This window comes from Drosophila bipectinata, chromosome XL (assembly GCF_030179905.1).
Source record: "Drosophila bipectinata strain 14024-0381.07 chromosome XL, DbipHiC1v2, whole genome shotgun sequence".
In the NCBI taxonomy this organism is placed as follows: Eukaryota; Metazoa; Arthropoda; class Insecta; order Diptera; family Drosophilidae; genus Drosophila; species Drosophila bipectinata.
The window spans coordinates 11,088,229-11,105,885 of NC_091734.1; the positions used below are offsets into that span (position 1 = coordinate 11,088,229).

At 34.0% G+C, this 17,657-nt stretch overlaps 1 protein-coding gene across 50 annotated transcripts in view; it reads left to right on the plus strand.

Annotated features, from left to right (window-relative positions):
• Positions 1 to 17,657, plus strand: part of para (sodium voltage-gated channel paralytic) — a 61,046-nt gene that overhangs the window by 35,424 nt on the left and 7,965 nt on the right. For 12 of the 50 annotated variants that reach the window (XM_070279145.1, XM_070279159.1, XM_070279151.1 and 9 more), the window contains 9 exons: positions 63 to 306; positions 2,763 to 2,944; positions 3,530 to 4,012; positions 5,108 to 5,281; positions 8,690 to 8,812; positions 10,515 to 10,637; positions 11,607 to 11,801; positions 12,456 to 12,701; positions 14,768 to 15,038. In XM_070279145.1, the coding sequence (XP_070135246.1) occupies positions 63 to 306; positions 2,763 to 2,944; positions 3,530 to 4,012; positions 5,108 to 5,281; positions 8,690 to 8,812; positions 10,515 to 10,637; positions 11,607 to 11,801; positions 12,456 to 12,701; positions 14,768 to 15,038 (2,041 nt within the window). Of the gene's footprint in view, positions 1 to 62; positions 307 to 2,732; positions 2,945 to 3,529; positions 4,013 to 5,107; positions 5,282 to 5,754; positions 5,878 to 8,689; positions 8,813 to 10,514; positions 10,638 to 11,606; positions 11,802 to 12,455; positions 12,702 to 14,767; positions 15,039 to 17,657 lie in introns of all 50 variants that reach the window. The other 38 variants (XM_070279218.1, XM_070279225.1, XM_070279237.1 and 35 more) reach the window with 11 other exon arrangements.

Here is a 17,657-nt window from a genome sequence, read left to right on the forward strand (position 1 = left end):
AGAAAATCGATATAAATCGATTATTTCGACTGTATGCAAGCTAATCGATGTCATTTCGATAGGTACTTAACCTCTTCTTAGCGTTGCTTTTGTCCAATTTCGGTTCATCCAGCTTATCAGCACCGACTGCCGATAACGATACAAATAAAATAGCGGAGGCCTTCAATCGAATTGGCCGATTTAAAAGTTGGGTTAAGCGTAATATTGCTGATTGTTTCAAGTTAATACGTAACAAATTGACAAATCAAATAAGTGATCAACCATCAGGTGAGAGGACCAACCAGATCAGTTGGATTTGGAGCGAAGGTTTTTATCCACTTGTTTTCCAATTACTAAACTACTTTTAATTATATATGATACTCGTAATACTCGTATATTGCCAACGATATAATTGCGTATAATCCGTTTAACGTTTAACTTCAACTCTTACCATTGGCCAGTAATTGAATTGCGTAAATCGATCTTAAAAAAATCAAGTTATAAGCCCAGAAAACAAACTAATCTTTAAAAAAACTCCCAAAATTTTTAACAAAAAAAAAGTTGCAAAAAAAAACCAAAAATGTTCTTAGCTGAAAATTTGCAAATTCTCTTTAGTTAGTTTCAAGTATATTCCTTCCCCTAGATCTTAAAATATCACCCGTCCACTGTCCACTCACCATGTATTTGTATCATCTTGATCGAGGGATCGATCGCCGACATCGATTTGTTATCGGTTTCCGTTCGATTCGAATTGGAGCCTGAGTGTTGTTGTTCTGTTCTTCAGCTGGTTATCGACCACCGACCTTCAACCTCTCCGAGCTAACGCTCCGTGACATTATTTCCGATCACTTCTCATAACCCGATTACCACTCGTCATAATCTTTAGAATTTACTTAGATAGTCTGTATTTTTAGATGAACTGAAAGTAAACTTAAAAAAAAACAAAAAACCAATCCAAAAAAAATTAACCCTAAAAAAAGTAAAAAAAACAAGTATATTGTATCTTTTCCTTAGATAGAAATATTATTAAAAATGTTTCAACAATACATTTTGTAAACTAGTTTGAACCTGACCGTCGTCGATATTGTTAGAAATTGAGTTGAAATTGAGTTTTTTGTGAAACTACTTAGATATAAAAGTTGGTTAGCCTTGTTGTGTTTTTGAAACCCCATACTCTCCCCATACTCTTTTTTGATTTCGGTTTTAGGTTATACTACATATTGATTTGATCACCCCGATCGACGATCCCCCCACATTCTCTCTTGTACATTTGCATTTTCAATAGTCTCGCAGCGGAGATCGATTGGCCAAGCCGCAAAAACAAAAAATAAGTTAACAAAAAAATCAACAAATAAAAATAAAAAAGCATAATTTGTTTCATTAGAATTAAACCGAACGAAATGGCAAATTGCAGAAGTTCGATGGGAATTAAAACTCTCGAATCGAAGCAAGCACAAAAAATATGCGAAAAACAGTATTAGACTTCCTCATTGTAATATGAAATTATATAAATTGAAAGTAAAACAGTGGATTTGATCCTTCATAGTGTTATGAAATTTTCTTACTCTCGTTATTATCAAAAAACTTCTTTAATTTAGTTTGATTAACAGTCTTTTTGTATTTTAGTAAAAAAAAAAAAACAAATATATACATATATGTGAAATTTTGTGTTCTGTAAACCCCAAGAAACCCCTAGCAACTCAAAATCATCATTCCTTAGACTCCATCTGCTTATTTTATGATTAAAATAATTTATTAAACATCATAAGTTGGCATTGAATGTGAGTGACGGTGGCAACACTATAGATGCGCTCTCATTCATGTCGAGTAGTGTGACCAGCTTAGTTTTGTTTCTAGCTATTCGTATTAACCCTGGTTTGAAGTGATCTTTTTTAGTACAATAAATAGTTAATTAATTTAAATTGTTATAAAAATTTTCTCTCCAGGGTTAATATATAAATTATTAGTAAAATTTCAATCATTAGCTTGTTTATTTCCGTCGATCATCATGCGATTTGTGTTGTTTGCTGTTGTGTTGTGAGCGTTCCTCCTTTCTCCACTTTCTCCAATACAAAGTACACTGAAACTACATAGAACCACTCAACTCATAAAACATAAGCCATAAGACCACAAAAATAAAAAAAAAAAAATAAATACAAAATCACCGCGGAGACGCTGTCTGTTTTTTTTTGGTGTTTTAATATTTGTGTGTCCTTTTAAAAAATTTGAACCCCAAAATATTGAGAATTAACCGTAATATCTATCTACATTCTTTTCATTTATTATGGCTTGTCATGATTTCGAAAAAAAAAAATCAAAATCAAAATCAAATCAATCAAAAATAAACCAAAATATATATATTCCATTGGCCGACGAATCGAACAACGCTTTAATCAAAATCATCTCAAAATCCTAAAATTAAATCGACAAACAACCAACAACAACAACTTGAATGCGAACGGCAACTGCTTATCTATAAATTATGAATTATGAATATTCGTTTCGCTTTATGATTTTCCAATCAATCAACCAACCGATCAATCGATCTCAACCGATCAACAATCGTCATTCGCCCATCCAAAAAATATATATTGTACCATATGCCATATACCTCTGTTACGTTACATATGTATATATCGAACTATTATATATATCTATATATATAAACTATATATACACCCATTACGTTATGCGAAATCAAAAATCAAAAATGATTGAATTTGAATGATTGAATGATGTTTGGGATACGAAAGGCAAAGGCGTTTGTCGTTGTATATCTGCAGAGCATGGTGACAACGAACTGGAGCTGGGACACGACGAGATCCTGGCCGACGGTCTCATCAAGAAGGGCATCAAGGAACAGACCCAGCTGGAGGTGGCCATCGGTGATGGGATGGAGTTCACGATACACGGCGACATGAAGAACAGCAAGCCCAAGAAATCCAAATATTTAAATAACGCAACGGTAAATACACTCGATCTCGATCACAAATCTTTAATCCCCTCTACCCTTTGTTTTTGAAAAAAAAGAATACCAAAAAATATATATGATTATTATGTATTTTTATTTATTGGATTTGAATCCCCTAACCTCATTCCTATAATACATATATGTATTTAACCATCTCTAAAAAATTACGATACGATATACTTTATTTCAATTCAAAAAAATATACTGAATATTTTCGTAATGACAAAAAAATTTATTTATATTTATTTTTTTCGTTTCTCTTTTTCGTTCATTAAATTGTCACATTTTTTTCTTACTTTACATATAACTGTCTATATGTGTACTGTTATGTGTGTGTATTCCAACACCCAATCAATTGAAAAAAAAAATACCAAACAAACAATACCGAAAAAATACCGAATAAAAAAAAAAAAACTCAATCAACTGAACCAAAACTGAAACCGAAACACATGAACTGAAATCGCTAAAAAAAAAAAAAATCTATACCGTTACAATATACTAAATACCAAATACCGAAATACCAAATACCGTATATACCGATAAAAATATATATATAACTATATAACTATAACTATACAGATGATTGGCAACTCAATTAACCACCAAGACAATAGACTGGAACACGAGCTAAACCATAGAGGTTTGTCCTTACAGGACGACGACACTGCCAGCATTAACTCATATGGTAGCCATAAGAATCGACCATTCAAGGACGAGAGCCACAAGGGCAGCGCCGAGACGATGGAGGGCGAGGAGAAGCGAGACGCCAGCAAGGAGGATTTAGGTCTCGACGAGGAACTGGACGAGGAGGGCGAATGCGAGGAGGGCCCGCTGGACGGTGATATCATTATTCATGCACACGACGAGGATATACTCGATGAATATCCAGCTGATTGCTGCCCCGATTCGTACTATAAGAAATTTCCGATCTTAGCCGGTGACGAAGACTCGCCGTTCTGGCAAGGATGGGGCAATTTACGACTGAAAACTTTTCAATTAATTGAAAATAAATATTTTGAAACAGCTGTTATCACTATGATTTTAATGAGTAGCTTAGCTTTGGTAAGTCAACTACATAAAAATTCCAAATCAATATTATATTTTTCCAAAAAAAAGAAATCCAATTTAAAGATTAAAACTATTTTTTTTGCCATTTGTACATTAATTGCAAAAATTGTTGTGTCATTTTGCTTTTTTTATCAAATGCTAAAAAATGCAAATTGTAGCAACTACAAATAAATATTTAAAAATTATTCAAAAAAAAAAAAAACGATTTCAACGAGCAAAACAATTGAAAATGTAGTTAATCCAAGCCATGCCTAAAAACTTTACCAAAGTTGATTGCTTCATTATATGTGTAATATCCTCGATTTTAAGTTTCATTCCTCCGATTCAACAGTTTAGCTTAGCTTAGCTTAGATATTCAATTTTATAATTTTCTATATAAAGCCGATGTCAAGTCTTTTTAAAGATCTCAAAACTTTATACCAAATTTGATAATTCCAAAGACCTTTCATCGGCCTTAGACCCTTAACAAAAAAATTTTTTTTTTTAAATAATTAACCAGAAAGATAATAATATTTTTTTTGTTAAATAGTTTGCATTCTATGCCCAGGCACATTCTAGTCAAACAGCTTGTGTCTTCGCGTAGAGATTGCATTCTAAATGTATCTCTTGTTACCATGTAGATCGTTCATTGTTAGCCTTAGGCGTATAAATATTTCAAAATAGAAGTGTTATATATACTATATTAGAGTTTAGAGTTAATTGTAGACGCTTTGTGCGTATCATTTCAAGAATTTTGTCTTCAATTTCTTTGAAAATTTTTCTTTAATTGCGTTTGACTTTGATTTGTCCGCCCAAGATGAAGATCAGAAACCGAAACCGAAAAAACAAAAACCAAAAAAAAAGCCGAAAGGTTTCAAACAGAATAAGTAAACAGCAATGCTTTGAATTTTAAACCATTTAAATACTCATTAATATTATATAGCTTCTTATACTGCTTCTAGATAATTGTTATACTCGTACTCTCGTAACCCATAATCTTCTAACTCCAAAACCAAAAAAATAACAAACCAAAAAACCAAATCTATAACGCCAATGTAAATGTCCCCCTGTGTGTTTCTTCTATGCTAACTTGGAATACCCCGATAACAGGCATTAGAAGATGTACATCTGCCACAAAGACCCATACTGCAGGATATTTTATACTATATGGACAGAATATTTACGGTTATATTCTTCTTGGAAATGTTAATCAAGTGGTTGGCGCTCGGCTTCAAAGTGTACTTCACGAATGCGTGGTGTTGGCTCGATTTCGTCATTGTCATGGTAAGTCCAACGGTTTCCCAAGTATAACATCCTCCCCACCCGATACTGCTTTCGGACTATCTATTATTAAAAAATATAAAAAATATTAGTTTTTTTTATTAAAACGAGACATAGACGTACTTTAGACATCTATTGAGACACAGACCCTGGACGGTTCGAACGTATTTTTGCGACTTTTGGGTTCCCAAGTCCCTCTTACCACCCCAAACCAAAAGAAAAAAGTCCACAGAGTTTGTAAAGTGTACATAATATCGTATGGATAAAGATCCAGTAATGAACAATAATGCCATAGGTATATCTTAGTTATTCATGATTAGATTAAAGTAACATATCTAGATATAGTCACATACAATACTTAACATGTATAGCTTAAATCCTGCTTACTCGAGTTACCATTACCGTGGTGTGCCTTTAAGTTTTATGTATGTATGTATGTATTATCGAGCTAAACCTCTAAAACAAACCTCATCTAGCTGTCGCTAATTAATTTGGCCGCGGTCTGGTCCGGGGCGGACGATGTGCCCGCCTTCCGTTCGATGCGAACCTTGAGAGCCCTGCGACCGTTGCGGGCCGTTTCGCGCTGGGAGGGGATGAAAGTAAGTAGCGCCCAACACTCTGTCTTCCATCTTTCTATCTCTCTCTCTCTGTATCTCTCTCTCTAACTGCTCAACTAACTGTTAATCTAACTGTTTCTCTATCTCGTTGTGTGTGTTTAACCTTGCCTTCTCTGTTGTGTGTGTGAGTGAGATACAATAAGTGTATGTGTATGTGTGTGTGTGTGTGAAATCCAATTCGATATCCGTTCTATGTTGTGGCTTCACATAAGAAATTAACTTTCTTCTTCTAAGGCTTCAAAATCTTAAACATTCAGAAATGATCACAAAGCAAACAACTGTTATACTGTTATACTAACTGTTGTACAAACTTTCAACTCCCACTTCAGAAGCTTAGCCTAATCAGCCATTAAAGTGGCCTATCTTCCATAAATTTAAGTGTTATACTAACTGTTATAAGAGAAAAGTTTTGCAAGTATGTGGCAGAGCGCTTAACTGTTATACCCCCAAAAACCTATCCACACCACCTCTCCAACCAACCTCTGTATCTGCGATTCTGTGTGTATGACTGTTCCAGAATCATTTGCATTTTACATTGTGACTCGATTTTCTGTTATACCGCAATATACATATTGTATGGGCGTGTGCGTGTATGTGTGCGTGTGTGTTATACGCTACAAATTATCGAATCGAAGCGCCCAGGCCAGGTCAGCGCGCCTTGCAATTAACTGTTATACCCGGCCAGTACTGTACATTCTCCGCTGCCTGTAAATGTTGATGTATTATCCTATATACCTTATACCTTATACATATATAATTATTGTCCCTTTATCTATCCTGTTGTATCCTAGTTGTAACAAAAAGTTAATTAAAATTACATAATAATAATCCAAAACCATGTATAACGAACGCTTCGTAGGCATTGCCGTCGCGAGCTTCAGCTTATCTGTTATACTAGTGTTATACCAATTAGGATCATCGATCGACAAATAGGATAGTTATAATTATAAAGTTGTATTGTACATTATACCTCATACGTATCTGCTTTAGAGTATAACATAGAGCTAAGATCACATGTCACACAGAACTGCTGTAAGAACTGTTATAAAATCAAAGTTATACAAAGTGTAATACAAACCTTAAAACCTGTGTATAAGTAGTTTGGTTCAATAACTAGCCATAGATTCTGTAGCTCCCCGTAACAACCTTAGCGAACAGCCCCCGCCCCCATTTCCAGAACATCTCCAGAACACTACGAATATGAACCGGAACCGGAAACGGCCTCCCCCCCTTAAAGCCCTCCTCACACCCACGAATCTTAGCGGCACTGAAACAAAATATCTATCTATTTATATCTGTACAGGTGTACAATAACCAAATAATATTCAAAATATATAACCGAACTTATAAGTAAAACAAGCGAATATTATGGGGCCACCACAAACTGCACAAAAAATTTATTTAAAAAGCAAATTCAACTTCACGACGATGAGTCGTTAGTGTATAGAATATATATCGATATATCGTTTACTCGTATATGTATATATACTTGTGTATATTCAACCACAAAAATCAGTACAATCAGAAACCAGAAATCAATACCAGAAGTCAGTCGACAGCTCGATGTATCGAGTATGAAACAAAAAATCGCTCATACGCAGTGGTGGCAGTGTTTTACTTAAAAGCAAGCCGCAAATCGACGCTCCCATTCGCGTCGCGTCTCACACCAACTGATGTCGCTTCGTCTGGGCTATACTTTCAACTTTCAGACTCACATATCAATATAAACCCAAAAGATACGTACTCTTTAAACTCCACAATAACCAATCGAGTCCGGCAGCAAAGTTTGAGCAAAAATGTGTCAACATAGAGACAGATCAAATACGAAAAACCCGAAAAAGCCGAAAGCCATTTTCCATGAGAACCTAGTGATGAGGTCGCACGACTGCACAATGGACAAATCAAGGTTCCTGCATAGGCCAGACTCTCCAGACTACTACTCCTCTCCACCTATCGATTCCTTTCTCGAAATGTAATGTAAATATTAGTGATATCATCAATAATCGTAACTGATCCGAAAAGGCGTATGCATGCCCAGTTTGTCCATTGTGGAGGGCAGTGCGGCTGGTGGTGCGATTATTAGGATTTATATTTGTGAATTCCCCTTAGACAGAGCTTGTACTAGCCTTTTGAACTTCAGAAGTCAGTCTTTGTATCAGTCTTTCTCCATAACTGTGTCGTGTTCTCCATAAACACCCAGCAGCCCCCTTGGATTGAACCGAAACTACTTCCAAAATACACACACATTGAACCAAAAATCCAAAACCAACCGAAACTAAAACCAAAAATATATAAAACCCATCAGTATTTGAGTAATTTATGCATATGTGTTTAACCTGTTTTGTGTGTATGTGTCCTACGTCTTTAAGTGTTTAACCATCTATGTATTTGCAAGAAGACATACTCAATATATATCGAACTTACTACTTACTATATATATATCGTACAAAACTACATACGTATATACGAAATGTATCAACTATCGTACACTAGGCTATCCTATAAGAAAACCCCCTTGTTCTCGCCTAAGTCAGTTCAGCGCAGTATTACCTTTTACATATATGCAAGTAAGTTCTCCGAACTCCAAACTCTGACCCCCCCGAAACTCGTACCCCGTGTTTTTTTTTTGTGGCAAGAGAGCATCTTTAAGGCTATTTAAACATCATCTTTCAGTTAGACAGACAGACAACAGACCACAAAAAAAAAAGAAAAACTTTTGCTTTATTTAAAAAATAAAATTATGTCTATCCTATATATGTTAAACTTGGCACTATTCGAACTATATCGAAACTAGGTATCGCTTATCAACTTCGTTGCTTCACTTGTTGGAGCTGGTGGTATTCAAGCCTTCAAGACTATGCGAACGTTAAGAGCACTGAGACCACTACGTGCCATGTCCCGTATGCAGGGCATGAGGGTACGTACTTTCCATACATACTCCTTAAAATCCAAAAATCAAAAATCAAAAATCAAAATCCAACTCAAAATCAATATCAGTATCAGTATCAAGTATCAGATTCAATATTCAAATACAACAATCAAACAAAACAATACAAATTCATCAATCAGTATCAGTATCAATATCAATATCAGTATATCAGCTAAAACATCACAATTATGTTACAATGAATAAATACGCTGTGTTTTTTTTATTAAATCCTATTTCTCAAAACACAACTCATTCAAATCCAGAAACAATCCAATATTTTGTGTATTTAGTCAAGTTCAAAAATGTAGATTTTAAACAGTTTTAACTTTTGGATCAGCAGTTGATTTGATTTGTTGCATCCGTATCCGTATCCGTATCAGTATCTTGTATTTCGATTAGATGATATGCCACCCAAATATTAATTACTTTTAATCAATCAATCAACAAATTTCTCTCTCATCGATCTGCCGAACACTAATAACCACACTCCAAGTACTAGACTTAAATTTAGATCTATCGTTAATCGTTAATCCTTATATCGTTAATCATATTTAGACAACGTTTTGCCTTGCCTTCTCTCTCTCTCTCTCTTACACACAAGTTGCGTCTTTGCTCGCTCTCGCTCGCTCTTGCTATCTCTCTCTCTTTCTATTATATCTATCTCTCTCTCTGTCTTTACATCCACCTCTTAGAACAATTGGCTAATCTGAACGTAAACCAAAACTAAGAAAATTCGCTTTAGCTTTAATCGAACCGACTCGAATCTTAATGCCTGCCCCAGCACTGTAGAAATCGATCAAAATTAGACCTAGAACATCGATAATCATCGATTTATCTGTACCTACACCAACTTTACCAATTTTATCTTAAATCGTATTTAAAGCATACTCATTTAGATCGGAGTCATACTTAGTCTGTAGTTTAAGTTAAATTTTAGCCCGACTTGAATTAATTCGATTTGCTCATGATGATTGCTTGCTATTTTATGTTATCGTTATCCATGTAGTGTTGTAAAGTGCACTTTGCTGCTTACGCTTGGCTCAGTGTTGAGCGACGCACGCTGCCTGCAAGTACAGTGTTGGCAAATACATAATAACTCAAAACTAACCTCATTTCACATTTCATTATTCTGCAACTAAAAAAAAAAAACAAAATAATAGCATTCAATAATTGTAAATGACTAACTAGCAACACTAGTATATCAAGAATGAATGACACTGACTAAGTTTTGCTATTATTTTGATTTAGGCTTACCATCTAGCATTTTCACAAGAAATATATACCATTCACGTACACATCCATCTGTACATCCACATTTATGTATAAGTCTGATATCAACTTGACTAACTATTAACCATAATCTATAAATATATAAATATATTCCTAACTGACTAAATATCTCTCTGCATTTATTGTATTATATTCTATCCCCTCTACCCCGCCCTCGCCTCGCCTTGCCTCGCATCACCCATACACTACAAAAAACCAAAAAAAAAAATATATATAAAATAACCAACCAACCAATTCATCGAACTATCAACTAACTCCCAAAATAACTCAACTCATCATCGACGTTGCCAACGACGACCCAATCTGTTATCGATCGATCGAATGATTAATCGATCCACCAAATCTGAAACCACAACAAATACCAAAAACAAATACCAAAACCAAAACCAATAAAATTCAGGTCGTCGTTAATGCGCTGGTACAAGCTATACCGTCCATCTTCAATGTGCTATTGGTGTGTCTAATATTTTGGCTAATTTTTGCCATAATGGGTGTACAGCTTTTTGCTGGAAAATATTTTAAGGTACGTGCCAAATGTTTCAAATTAAACCTCAACCAAAAAACAAAAACAGAAAACCAAAAAAGAAAAACTGAAACTAAACCCAAAAAAAAACTGAAACCAAAAACCGAAACATAATAAAACAGGCCACTAAGCTTGTAGGTAAAATGAATACAAACCCTATATCGTTTTGAACTCGTTTTGCCTTCAAAGTGGCTAGAAATAATAACAATTCCAAGCAGCATTCTATAATTAGCATTTATCCGAATAATTTGAATCGATCAGTAACTTCAATTTCAAATCCAATGCGTATCTTTGCATCTATTTTTCGTAAATAGTTGAGTTTCAAAGAAGAACACGATTCGAAACCCTTCGGTTTCGCAGACTGTAATTAAATTCAAACCAGAACTCAGCCAGTATCTCAGTATCAGTATCAGTATCAGAACTAAAAGCAATTAATTATAAATCAGAATCAGCTTGGGCAAAACAGCATGCTTATCGACTGTTATATAACCTATACGAGTATGCGACCATGCGAAAGCACTAATAAGATTTTTAAGTACACTACTTAGTACTAGAATTAGTTTATACTTTTGCCGTTTGCACTGGAAACAGAAGACGAAAACTATATTGAATTCAATCAAAGCTTTTTGAAATATAATAGTAACGAGGCCAAAGCTAATTAGCTGCTCAAAAACTAGCACAAACACTTACAAACACACAAAAACTAAAAAAAAAAAAATAGTCAGCAACTCTCTAGAGTTAGTAATCCTTTATATAATGCCCCACCCGTTTCTAGATCTATATTTATTTTTTATACTTTTCTCAAATATATATATATATATATATACGTGATATAAAATCCCTCATAACTTAAATACATTTTTTCGAAATTAACTCGATACAAAACACAACTAAACTCATCCAAACTCGATGACCACTCGACGATAAACAACGACAATCAACGATCGGCAATCATCGATAAACGGACAGTGCGAGGACATGAATGGCACGAAGCTCAGCCACGAGATTATACCAAATCGCAATGCCTGCGAGAGCGAGAACTACACGTGGGTGAATTCAGCAATGAATTTCGATCATGTAGGTAACGCGTATCTGTGCCTTTTCCAAGTGGCCACCTTCAAAGGCTGGATACAAATCATGAACGATGCAATCGATTCACGAGAGGTAATGTACCACACTTTCAATTATCGATCACCCACCCCATTTTGCTATGCCAATGCGCTTTGCCAACCACAATATAGCCAACGAATATTGAAAACCATAGACTTAGTAAATGTATAGAGCAGAATATACAAAAAAAAAAAAAAAAATTAAATGAAAATATGCTGAATCAAAGCTATGACGCAAATGAATATAGTTAGTAAATCCCATACCATATATACTGTAAATGTCTAGTTAACTATGTCGAATATTCTCAAACTAAGTCCAACCTATAACTTTTTATTAATCAAACAATTTTTATCTATAACTTTTTTCTCTTTTTTATGTATGATCAACTACAACAAAATCAACTACAACTACAACAACTACTCGAAAACAACACTCAACACTTACAACAACGAATATGGTTACACCACTCAAACAAAACTCTGGTCACACTCTTACTCCACAACCACTACAACACACGAGCAACACTAAAAATGATCCATTCACAACAAAAAAAATTATATATATAAAATATATCAAAAACTGTACCGAAAACAAAAAACCAATGATGCGCCATACCAAACAAAATTCAACATCGAACCGATTCCTGCTGCTATCGAAATCTCGAAAACCATCTGGCCAATCGCAATCGCAATAAATTATCGATAACAGGTGGATAAGCAGCCAATTCGTGAAACGAACATCTACATGTATTTATATTTCGTATTCTTCATCATATTTGGATCATTTTTCACACTCAATCTGTTCATTGGTGTTATCATTGATAATTTTAATGAGCAAAAGAAAAAAGCAGGTGGATCATTAGAAATGTTCATGACAGAAGATCAGAAAAAGTACTATAATGCTATGAAAAAGATGGGCTCTAAAAAACCATTAAAAGCCATTCCAAGACCAAGGGTAAGACAACAACAAACTACAAAGAAATCTATACAATAAATGTATAAATAATAAAAATTATAAAAACATCGACTTAAAGTTTGAAAAAATGGATAATCTAAAATAAACACCCATAAAATAATAAATGAAAACAAATTTAAAAAAAATAAATGATAATAATACTCATAATACTGGGCCTAAAATATTCTTCTAGAATACTTTTGTTTGTCAAAAATGACAATAAAAATTAATTTCTTTAAATATGCCCCATAAAATACTATATTATATAAAGACTCTACAGAAAACAACTAATATTATAAATGAATATTAATTATAAAATATATAAAAAAAAGGAAAAAAAATTCAAGATTTTGATCGCTTAATCTGTGCCAATCGTATTTGTATTGTATATATAACATTTTGTATATATAATAAACTTTTTTCTATGTTAAATCGTATTGAATAAACACCGAACAGTGATAACGACCGAAACGAAGACTGATGTACTGTTATAAAAACTGTTATACTACATTTAAAAACCAACTAAATTTCATTCCAATCCCAGATCTTGTTCAAAATATAAATTGGATTTAAAAAATTCAATTTGAAAAACTGTTATACTGACCTGACGTGACCAAATACCCTTGCAAATCCGTTGAGTATATATATACATACCAAACGTATGTGTGTATCTGAAAGGCCCCGTTCTCTAGCAATATTTTGTCAAGTTGATTGATGGATCTTTGAAACAAGAAACAACAAAAGAAACAATGCGAAAAGAAAAAAAAATTAAGAAACGAGGAGATGAAGCCACGCACCAAGTCGAGTCTCTGGAATGGCTTCGGTGGTGCTGGCACAGGCTAGATAGATATATATTCAAATATATATATTAAATAACGATTTAATTGAGTGCCACTGGTGCCATTGAGCGACTCCTGAGTGCGAGTGCAACAACGATGTTTCGCAACATCAACATACCGTTTTACTTACTCTCTCCACTCTAATACTTAATTTCCACTGGCTGTATTTAAGTATTGTGTCCGTTTGGTTCGTCTGTACTTAAACATTTTTATGTCTGCCATTTATCAGCTGGACGATCAATCAAATTTAAAATTTCCAAAAAAAAAAAAATCCAAAAATGCCAAAATGCAAATGCAAAACAACAATCTCTCCTATATATGTATATACCAAAAAAAAAATTAAAATAAAATACCTAAACACTCGCAACTTCCAACTTAGATATGGCAACCAAAATACTGCATGTTTCTTTATAACCTACTTCTAATCTGGATGTGTAAATAGCATACATCTTGGCACGTCTCTCTATTTAATCTCTGGGCATGTTTAGAGTTAGTCACCGAACGAATAAAGCCAAACTAAATTTTAAAGAAAATGCAATAATCAGGACAATCAGGATATATGAATAGAAAGTGACAGGCAAGGCATGCTGCGGACAATGGAAAGAGACAAACCGATGATACATTGACCGACTGCACGTTTCTCTACCTATTTCTCTCTCTGTCTCTAACTCTCTACATTTAAATATATAAATATTAAACTATATCTGTCCCTGTCTGTTGGTATGCCGCCTCGTGAAGTGACTGTACTTACAACATTATTGATGCAATGAATGAATGTTATATTAGCGCACACAACGTGTCACTGTTAAAGAATTTTATCCAACTGTTATACTGTTATACTGCAGGTGCTCCACAGAGAATGGTTATATCGTCATGGAAAAAAGTTTGCAATTGGCACAGATCGAACCTACGAACTATGTATTAACGTGAAAATAAACCAATAAACCAAGAAAGTAAATCAATAAAAAATCAAAGCGATCAACAGAGCTAAGAAAACTATTATACTACTATAAAATAAAATATATATAAAAAAAAGAAAAACTTAATCATAATTGTACTTATACAAAACTCTTCTATTCCTTTTCTCTCTTCTCTCCAATGTGTTATTGCCGGTGTCCAACGATTGAATCCTGACTATTATCAAATATTTTGTAAACTTTTATTTAAAATCTTTATGATTTAACCCTTATTTTGATTTGTGTGTTTTATGTTTGTGTACCATTACAGTGGCGACCACAAGCAATAGTCTTTGAAATAGTAACCGACAAGAAATTTGATATAATTATTATGTTATTCATTGGTCTGAACATGTTCACCATGACACTCGATCGTTACGATGCGTCGGACACGTACAACGCGGTCCTTGACTATCTCAATGCGATATTCGTAGTTATTTTCAGTTCCGAATGTCTATTAAAAATATTCGCTTTACGATATCACTATTTTATTGAGCCATGGAATTTATTTGATGTAGTAGTTGTCATTTTATCCATCTTAGGTAAGTAAACCGCAAAAAAATCAATTTCCAAAATACCAAAGACCCACCCAAGCTCCAAAAAACAAAAAAAAAAATAATTAAATTGCTATTTTGTTCGAGTTGTATACCAGTGTGTATGCCTCTCCCTTTCACACTGCTCCCATCTCTCTCTCTCTGATGTAACATACAAGTATGTCTGTCTTTGTCACAGTACGCTCCTCTCTCTCTCTCTCTCTCTTGCTCTCTGTATTGTTAAGAATCCTTTCTAATTATTATTGCTAATTTGCTGTCATAAAAACGTAATAAGTAATAATACCATTGTTCGATGTTGATTCGTATTGAAATCCCCCCGAAAAATCCCCAGCAAAAAATGCAAATATATAACTGTTATACATATGTATGTATTATGAACCCCCTTTCCCCCGTCCCCCCTAAAATAAAACCAATTTGTTGTGTATAAAAATTGTTGTATAGCGAGCGCTCATACGGATATGAAGTGATCGCTTCAGTGTTATATACTGTTATACAGATCACTTTTCCATATCACAGTATGAGCTGCTCACTGTTGTTGTGCTTAACGTATTCCAAGTTATGTTTTTGAGTTTCGCTTTTCACAATTTTTTGCCATTAGTACAGTTTGCTATAATTCGTGTGTTATAAACTGTTATACACATGATCAAGCTATGTGGCACAGTTTCTTATTTATGCTTTTATGACTAATAATAATACTAATTATAAAATATCATACTGTTATACAACTGTTATACCGCAAACTGTACTAACGAGCAGTCGATTATTGTTGTTGTTGTTAAAATCTTGTATGTAAATTATAAGTAAATTGATGTTGAATTTTTATGTTTCTGTCCTCAGTTATAAAAGTAAACGTAAATCGTTGTAATACTATTGGTGTTAATTTTAATGTATTTTTCCCAAGTAATTGTTGTCGTTTGTTGCTGGCGTTAAATTCTAAATATTCGTAATTGACCATAAACTTGATATTTTTTATTTTGAATTTACGAAAAACTTACTAACATTGGCAGTCTTCAATTGAAGTTTGTCCAAAGTATATATATGTTCTTATTTAAGCTTAATGATCAACTTTTTGGCTCAAAATTACGTTCTTTTTTCGGCCGTTTTTCGTTTAATTTAATGTCATATCTTAAAGTTAAATACAACAAATATTAAGAGCCTGCTAATTGCGCATACGTAAGCACAAAATGAAGAAAAAACAGAACAAATGGATGAGCTGAAAACCAAAAAAAAAAATATGTGGGAATTGGAACTAGATACTTAGGAGCACCAGTAAACAGAAAACTGAAAACCAAAACTATACAAAAGATGGCTTAAAATATGCTTTACTACATTGACCGATGCAACAAAGAGCTTTCTTTTTAACTCGATTTCGAGCAATCGAGCCCTAAAAAGAATGCTACCATTTAGTGTTGTTGCTATCAAAAGTGTTGCCCCAATTCGAATTGCGCCCAAAAAAATATTTTGTCTAGCGAAAAGTCGACGAACAATCCCCCAAACCTCCAATTTCCCAACTTCCAAATCCAAAACCAAAAACTCCAAACTCCAAATCGAAAAACCAAAACCAGAAAACCACCTCCAAGCCAGTGAAAAAACGGAACCTAAACAAACCGAACCGTATTGTGTTTTCTTTCCTTAAAAATGTACAAGTTATTTTCGTTTTGAATTTTAAATCAAACTTCTATAGTTTTGTGTGCGAGAAGCTTCAAGTAAAAGTTTACTTTACTATTTAAGAGCTGCAAAACTTAAATGTTGCTTAATGCTTCCTTTTATGTGATATGTTTAATACTCGCCAGAGACCCAACACGTGCTAATACTTGTTCTCCAAAAGCACTTTTTCAAGAACCTCCCCCATAAAAAAAAAATACCTAGCTTTCAATATTTTGAGCGCCTTAAAGTTTGCTTACTTATTTGCCTTCGATGTTGCGGCAGACGCAGAGTGATATCCTTATAGACGAATATATTAATACACGCTTCAAAAACACAGAAAAAAAAACCAAAAAAATATTTATAAAGTATAAAACAAAAAATAAGGCAAAGCTTTTGTAAATGCAAAAATTTATGCAAATAACAAAATAACAACAAAAGAATAACAATGAACAAATTTATAAAAATAAATGCTAAAAACTCACACTTTACATTCACACACTTTTACACTTTAAACATTTAAATGGCTTGCACAGAAAAAAAAAAAGCATAAGAATTACGATTTAAATGAAAATGAAATATGAAAATGAAAGTGAAACGAAATACGAAGATTTCAAATCAATCACACAAGATTCAATCAGAGTTAGGTGTCAATGGGCATTCCACAAGACTCTCTGTGCGATTGTCGGTTGCATAACTCTGTCCGGCTACTGCCTGGTAACCAAAATTCCTGGGCTCCCACAGAGGTCCCACAGAGATACTTCCTGAAATTCAAGGGCGGGGCTCCAGCCAGGACAACGGCCATGCGGACTGTCTTAGCGCACAGCATCCTGCAAGACCGTTGAACTGGATCGGACCGAAAAGGACCCAAAGGCCAAAAACACGAATATATATATATTCTGATCCGCAACCAGATTTATATCCTTTAGTGTGTAGTCTCCTAGCCGGAGGGTTCCGCCTAAA